This window comes from Pecten maximus, chromosome 5, assembly GCF_902652985.1.
Source record: "Pecten maximus chromosome 5, xPecMax1.1, whole genome shotgun sequence".
Lineage (NCBI taxonomy): Eukaryota > Metazoa > Mollusca > Bivalvia > Pectinida > Pectinidae > Pecten > Pecten maximus.
Window position 1 is genome coordinate 44866804 of NC_047019.1, and position 8088 is coordinate 44874891.

General features: G+C 40.3%; 1 protein-coding gene and 1 long non-coding RNA gene across 2 annotated transcripts; both read right to left on the minus strand.

Annotated features, from left to right (window-relative positions):
- Window positions 1-2499, minus strand: LOC117328149 (sodium-dependent glucose transporter 1B-like). The gene is made up of 2 exons (XM_033885545.1): window positions 2407-2499; window positions 1-1836 (listed from the first exon to the last, which is right to left on the minus strand). Exons 1-2 carry the CDS (start codon window positions 2492-2494, stop codon window positions 674-676), a joined length of 1251 nt encoding a protein of 416 aa, XP_033741436.1. The 5' UTR covers window positions 2495-2499; the 3' UTR covers window positions 1-673.
- A 1-nt stretch (window position 2500) lies between these two features.
- Window positions 2501-7509, minus strand: LOC117328150. The gene is made up of 3 exons (XR_004532883.1): window positions 7127-7509; window positions 3062-3279; window positions 2501-2605 (listed from the first exon to the last, which is right to left on the minus strand). It is a non-coding gene; the product is annotated as an uncharacterized LOC117328150 (long non-coding RNA).
- Between the last annotated feature and the right edge of the window lie 579 nt (window positions 7510-8088).

Here is an 8088-nt window from a genome sequence, read left to right on the forward strand (position 1 = left end):
TCAAGGGAGACATTAGGAAGAATTTAATTTCTAAAAACAGAAAGAGAAAGAAACGATAAAATCCCAGATTTCTCGTCTCTTACGATCATGCATTGTAGACAATATGTACAATTCTTACGCCCTACCTACAGGGCAAGAATGATCAAACAATGTTACAAGATGAGACTACAACATTTTAAAACGCGTACACGACTTCACTAGTCTTTGCCAACACTATCGGCGATGCCTGTTGGTTAGACAAAAGTGGAAGGCAATCTTAAAGGTCGAGCAAACATCGTTATCCTAATGATGATAAAAAGGACTCGTCAGTTGGTATACATTGTTAGATGATGGAGAAACTCCCTAGTTTTGAATCTGTAGCATAATCATGTTTATTTTATCGACCTTCGTGAGCCCGCCATCAACCAGATCCCCTAAAAATGTTTCGCAGGCAATTCCGTTTAGAATGTGATATACAATGTATAAGGTATCATGGACGTTTGTACTGATATGCAACACTATCCCCACGTTTGCGCTAAGTGACTTCACAATGCATTACTAGGGTAATTCGAGAGATAAATGGCAATTTTTTGACGATATTTATACAATCGAACCCGTTTTGTTACCATTGATTTAGAAAATGTAATCATATATAAAATTTCAAATATAATGTAAATTGTTCGCCTGCTAGAGGTCACAAACCGTCGTCCTCCTCTTGAATAGCTGTTTCCTTAACTTTTTCTTTATAGAATATACGAACTAGAACGTAACATAACAATGCCATGAAGAAGATCGTGAATCCCTCAGCACATAGGACATACAACATAGACATGTCTGACCAGCTGTCCATCAGGTATCCGATAAGTAACGAGTTTATAGCCGAGCCTAGACACGCGGTGATGACGTAATATGATGCTATCCTCCCCGTCACCGGGAAAAACGACTCCTCTGTCAGTGTAAATATAGAAGGCGAGATGACCGACATTCCAATCCCCGCTAGTACACTGCACACCCATATCCCCTCCCCGAACCCGTACAGTCCGCTTACAATGAACACACCATTGACTGCTATTAGGAGAACACTGTATGATAATACTAATTGCAAAGGTTTGAAGCATATTGCAAGGAAAATTCCTATAAATCGACCAAACGCAAACGACCCATGAAAAAGGGAAGTTGCTATGGCGCCATTTTGTTTCGTCCAACCCATTTGTGAGACACAGAATGCGGTAAGAAAGTCGCCGTATGCGTCCTCCATAGCCGTGTCGATTCCAGATATAATTCCCGTCACCAATAACGTCACTGTTTTTAGCTTATTGGACAAAGGTTTTGTCACACGAGTTTCATCATCAACATGGGGAACTTTAAATTTGTCTAATAATGATAGGACGGACAACAGAAGGAATGGAAGTGAAACAAGGAGACAAAGTCCCGACGAAATACTGTATGGAATGTAGAGGTCCGATGAATATCGAGAGGCCATCAACTCCTGATAACAATCTGGGAATGTGATGTTCGTATACTGTGCACAATCAACATTGGGAGATACTGTCATAACTTCATTTAGCTGTGTTGATGTATTCGATAGGTCATATGTCGTAATGTTTGTAAACGTGGCAGTATGTCCATATGTAGATGCGTTTTCGTTGGTTACCGACAGATTTACTGATACGTCTGTGTAGGTAACATATGGAGTGGCATTGGTACCTTTAGTATCTCCTGTGTCGTCTCTGCTGTGGAGAAAAGGAGTGACGACAAGAGGAGACAATATAGCACCGAACGCAAAACTGAAGTAAAGGGCCTGCATGGGAGACTCGGACTCGGACCCCCAAAGAGACAGCATTTCAGCTAGGACCACTGCAACAGAGAAGGTGAGCATATAGAATACAAAAAGTCTCAACAACATGATAAACTGTAGGAGCTGGTAACTTAGATATACAGGTTCCTTTTAGAAACAAGTTCAATATGTCGAACCTTCCACAGGTCTACATTGCCCCCGACACAAATACTCGTGTACATACTACACCCAAACCTTACCAGAGACTTGTTTTGCACTCAAAGTGAAAAAGAAATATGTTCAGCTATACAGACTAAACCTGAAATACCCCCTCTAAATAGGCAAAACAGACTATATGTCATACATGGATAACGCATCTGATAAAAGCATGGCAATAATATCGAGAACAAGATCAAGCCCACGAGTTTAAAGAATTCGTTATTGCATCAAACTTCTACAGAACCTAAAAGTCCTTACACTTTACCAAATTATACAATCACCCCAAGAATTACTAGTCCACACAATCATCGAAGGTTCAACGACTTCAATTGTTCCCAGTCTTGCAAGTCGAAGCTGTCCGTTATCAAAATTCCAGTATATAATGCATTGCTTTGAATTTTCATTTCAGTCTACATCACAACAAACCTTACCCGAGTCAACACTTCCCCCGAAGAGACCCTGGATGCAGTGTCCAATCAGCATAGGGAAAAATTCTGTACACCACGGTATGATCGCCATAGCCGCAGCCATGTTGACCGCCATCATGTACACAGAGGCCAGGGTAAACGTCACGTTAGTATTGTACTGAAGATCCAGTAGTGCCGGGCCCATCTGTTCGTAGGTCCAACCCTGCAAAAAACAAGCCATGGTTGGCACAGTAAATGAAGTGTTACCGTTTGGAATGTTTAAACAAATTTAAAGAATACCAACATATTCAGAAAATCATACTCGCGTCTCTCGACAGCTTTTGTTTTAAGCGCTTTCCCTTATCAGACGGCATCTGTCATGTCAGAAGTGGAGGAAAACGATATCCCTAGGTATTTCAATCATATCATATTTACAATAATTTGTACAACTCCATAAGCAAATAACAATGCCCAACTGTAGTCTTATTTTAACAAAGACAACCTATATCTGCAATACGAATGAAGCATTCTGGATCAGCAATTTTGGACCTAAGCTGTATGATTCGGGAAACGAACATACACACATACAACGGTGTAAACTGTACTTACATGTAAAGGACCTAACCTATACTAAACTACACTTTATACTTACAAAGGTTTACACTTGAAATATACTTACAAAAACGAAGAAAGCTGAACACAGAAAAACTGTGTAAACGACTTTGTTTGTGAAGACGCGATGTTGCCTGGGTTTGCTGAATTCGTCGGCTGCCTTGTAAGGGAGGAAAGCCACATCACATACGTCATCGTCGGGTGTCTGCTTCACGTCTTCTGACTTCGTGTGTCTCATCATCTTGTTTTGAAGTCAATTTATATTTCTACTGTTTTTGAAACTTTCTGAAAATAGATAAGGAATCAAAACTATACTGACCATTGTATAATTGATTCGTCGTTTATATATTTAATGTAGTTCTCGTGCGATACTAACTACTTATAATTGTTTCATCGTTTACACATTTAATGTCTTCTTCTGGTGCGATACTGACCACTTATAATTCATCAATCATTTACACATAGGTAATGTCAATTTATCGTGCGATACTGAATATACGTCGAAATCCGTAACCGATTTCAGACGGCGGAGACGACAAGTGTAGTTGTTGACATGGTCGATTGGTCAGGCCCACATGTCCAAGAATGGTTAGGAATCATTCAGCGATTTTCATTCAAGACCACGACGTCCCTATGTTGGTCCACCATTCACGCAGAGGCAACGCAAGGCCGGTGTATTAAAGTCATATCAAAAGGAAGAGGAGAGCCGTGGCAGCGGAGCCACCAGGCGTATCAAAGGGTATATCCGAACGACATGGTCAATAACAAAGTTGTTATTAAGTTAAACTCTGATTCTAGTAAGAACACGTATTATATTAAGTTTTATAGGATATATATACACCTTTCCTTCAATATCATAATATCTGATAAATTTGGATATTCAGTAAGGCTCTTGCGTTTTTCCAGTCTTCCCGTCTGACATTTTCGACCTCTATCATCGCTGGCAAGTCCTTGAAGCAATATCAGGTGTAGTGATTTAGCGTGTGTCTTTTGTACAAACTGTTACATGATGATATTTAATATGTGGTAGATGTTGCAGTTGTATAGCCAGTGTGTTATTTTATATTGTTACAACAACTAATGGGATTTTAATCTCAAACAAGGAACAAGTTGCAGGTTTGTTTATTTAGTTTTGTTTAACGTCCTATTAGCCGGAGTACCCGGAGAAAAACCACCGGCCTACGGTCAGTACCTGGTAACCGCCCCACGTAGGTTTCGAACTTGCAACCTAGAGGTGGAGGGCTAGTGATAAAGTGTTGGGACACCTTAACCACTCGGCCACCGCGGCCCCTCAGTTGCAGAAGACATAGTCGTCAAGATCCCCGCCCATGTAAATATTGTATTATATGAAATAAAAGTGAGCAACACGCATAAAAAAAACATGAAACACGTGACATAACATTAAGACTCCTCTCTTTAGGAATCTGCAAAGGTAATGTTTAGGAATATGTGAAACTGTACATGTACTTACCATAGATACAAAGTTTAAAAGGAGATATGAATCACTGTATTTACATTTGTACCATAGATACAAAGTTTAAGGAGATATGAATCACTGTATTTACCATATGTACAAAGTTAATATTTAAGAATATGTTAATCACTACATTGTATTAATGTGACCTTTTGTTCCACACAAAGTGTGGTTGAGTGAAAATAAAATCGAGTGAACCAATCTCACTGCCCTGCAGGTAGGGCGTACGAATTGTATCTGCTGCCCCCATTGCATGATCGTAAGAGACGACTAAATTTGGGATCTTATCTTTCCTCTTCTTTCTTATTAACTTTCTTTTTCCTAATGTCTCCCTTGACAATGCCTCACTTTTGGCCTTTAGTTGAGCGTTCGCCGCTGTGAGGAAGGCGGCTTTGGGTTCTGTGCCCTGGCCGAGACATACCAGAGTCATTAAAAATGGTAGCTGCTACTCCTGCTTAGCGCTCAGCATATTAGGAGTGGGACGACTGGTTCGCCCGTTGTCAGTATAATGTGACCGGGTGGGGTGTCCTGCTGGGCGTCTTCGGCAGTATGCTTCAGTGAGGTAGCACTATAAATCGGCAAAAGTTCCGGCCCATCACAAGGCATCTTCGCTAGCCAAGGCTTCTGATTACGTTACACTACACGAACCCTTGGCGGATATAGGCGTCAGTTCTGGCCCTCTAGCGGAGATTCAAAATTACCACTCTTTACGCATGAAATTATCGACCAATCAAAACGAGCGTTACCGATTTACTTCATCTGAGATGTTTACAAACACACGTGGAGGCTTGTGTCATTTTGATGAGATATGTGATCAATGACTTAAATAGATTGATCAAACACTGCGAATGTTTCCCTAAAGATAGTTCGTCTCTGTATATAGGTAAAATGCCATGACATAGTCGACATTGTAGCTCTGTACTGGGTGCCGCAATTTTTGTTTACTGCGAAACCAAGCCTGAACGTAAAACGCGATTTGATTGGGTGCCCTAGGATTCCAGGGCGCGACGGTTTGAACACGACTATATCCGCCAAGGGTTCGTGTAGTGTAACGTAATCAGAAGCCTTGGCTAGCGAAGGTGATCACAAGGAGACTTAACACGAATATACCGCAGCCTCCCAAAACACACATACGCACTCACAACACGCATGCATGTCGCACGCACGGGAGGCCGTCCTAAATGACCTTAGCTGTTAATAGGACGTTAAACAAAATAAACCAAACCAAACCAAACCAAGAACCAAGTTCTCACCAAGTTGTGTATCTCCCGCCAAATAAAACCAGAGCATTACAATGTGTTTGAACGATTGATAGAATATTATCCATTATGCTAACATTGAGGTATGAACTCTGAACTTTCATAGTAATTGTGACCTGATCTTCGTAACAACACGACCTTTTTTATGCGGACGCCAGAAGACTTGGTGACTTTTCCCTTAGTCGTTGGTAGATGATTTGGTTGGACAGGCACGAATTATTGTATCATAGCTTGTTCATCGTGCGAGAGATTAGGGCATCTGATGCGATATATTTTACGAGGCTATCAGATGCTTCCCTCAACCATAGGCACTTGCATCTGGTAGTTAACACCCTACGTTGTTTTGAGTCAGAAAATCACCACAATCCCTACCAACATGGGACCCCACGTTGTCCTGCTGCAACGTTAGGTTACGTTGATGGATACTAGGAAGAATGTGGGATCTCAAGACCTCATCCCGATATCTTACTGCTGTAAGGTTACCAGGTATAACCAAGAGAGGTGTTTTATGACACAGATGACACACATTCACACACACAAAGGGAAATAAAGATAGCTTGATATAAACTGAGGAATTCATTATCCGTTGAACATTGTAATAATTTCAGATACATTATCAAAATTATTTTGTTTGCTGCTTCTTAGACTGTATCACAACAATGTAAAAGTATCTTAACAGGAATATCTGGTGTCAACAGTACAAGGCCTGGGTTGACACTGGCGGTAAAGTCATTACACGCCGCTCCAACTAGTGTTATACGGAAATCAATCGGTATTATATTTTAGACAAATTAAGAAGAAACAGTTTTCATCTTCGGAAGAATTCACACCGAGATCACAGAATTTATCTGGAGCTGTTCAACATTGATCATTTTTTAACCTTTCCTTGTCCATATACATGCAATAATGTGGGTTGTATTTCTGTAACTGTAAAATCATATAATGAATAATACTATGTGGTTATCATTCTATAAGATCTGTTTTCACAACAGATGTGCCGTGCCATAAATCAATTTTGTTACAACACTACGTATACTTCAACAAGGATTTTCACTAACGGCAATATCTTACATACACTATCCTACATACAATATCTTACATATAATATCTTACATACAATAATTTACATTCACTATCTTACACTATCTTACATACACTATCTTACATTATCTTACATAAAATATCTTACATACACTATCTTACATACAATATTTTACATACACTATCTTACATACAATATCTTACATACACTATCTTACATACAATATCTTACATACACTATATTACATACAATATCTTACATACACTATCTTACATACACTATCTTACATACACTATATTACATACAATATCTTACATACACTATCTTACATACAATATCTTACATTGTATTACAAACCTGTTAACATCTTCAGTGTTATATGAAGAGCCCAAAAACACATTCCCTTCACAGTGATGCCGGTTTGGGTCTAAATACAGGATCCCAAACTACCAAACCACTTAAACAGTATTTTAAACAAGTGCAACAGTCCGGGTTACGAGACTACAGTTCATTAAGGCACACCGACCACATAGAAACATAGGGTCGTTACACTCCTGCGTCAATACAAAGCTGTTGTCTCACACACGTGTCAGTGTGCCCAGCACCACATGTACCGTGAACGATCGCTCCTCGCGACCACATTGTCTAGCACACGTCAGCTCGGTACCAACGCTATATCAAATACATTACCGCACAGTTACATAAGCCCTATATATGTTTACAAGAGGTCATGTTATTTTGAGCAGACAGATAAACCTCTGATTAAACATACTCACACTATTACTAAAACACGTGTTCGGCAACGGACGACCCACACTTGTAAGTAGTCTTTATGGATATGTACAGAAGTAAAATAGAAGCCGTCGATATGTGTACGTAGTCCGGATTGACGTGAATAACGTGCATGGCCTACTCAGCCTTAGTGGGTCTCGTCAACGTTTGTGATTTTAGGTGAAACAGTGGTATAGGTGTTATATACTTTAACAACACATCTACTTACCACAACAACACTAGCAATTTGGGGTGACTTTTCCCATCAGATAAGGTGGAGGGCTAGTGTTAAAGTGTCGGGACACCTTAACCACTCGGCCACCGCGGCCCCCAGATAAGGGAAGTCACATCATTTAAATATACATTTTCTATTGAAATGTTACTCGTGGTATTTAAGATACTGATCAATATATAGGGACCGCGGTGGCCGAGTGGTTAAGGTGTCCCGACACTTTATCACTAGCCCTCCACCTCGGGGTTGCCAGTTCGAAACCTACGTGGGGCAGTTGCCAGGTACTGACTGTAGGCCGGTGTTTTTTTCTCCGGGT

What these genes read in the sequence shown, in the direction of transcription:
- LOC117328149 (XM_033885545.1), bottom strand. Translation starts at nt 2,494, where the DNA reads ATGGCGATCATACCGTGGTGTACAGAATTTTTCCCTATGCTGATTGGA. An exon ending in CGGGGGAAGTGTTGACTCGG is followed by an intron (nt 1,837 to 2,406) that starts GTAAGGTTTGTT and finishes TCTCTGTTGCAG; the next exon opens with TGGTCCTAGCTGAAATGCTG.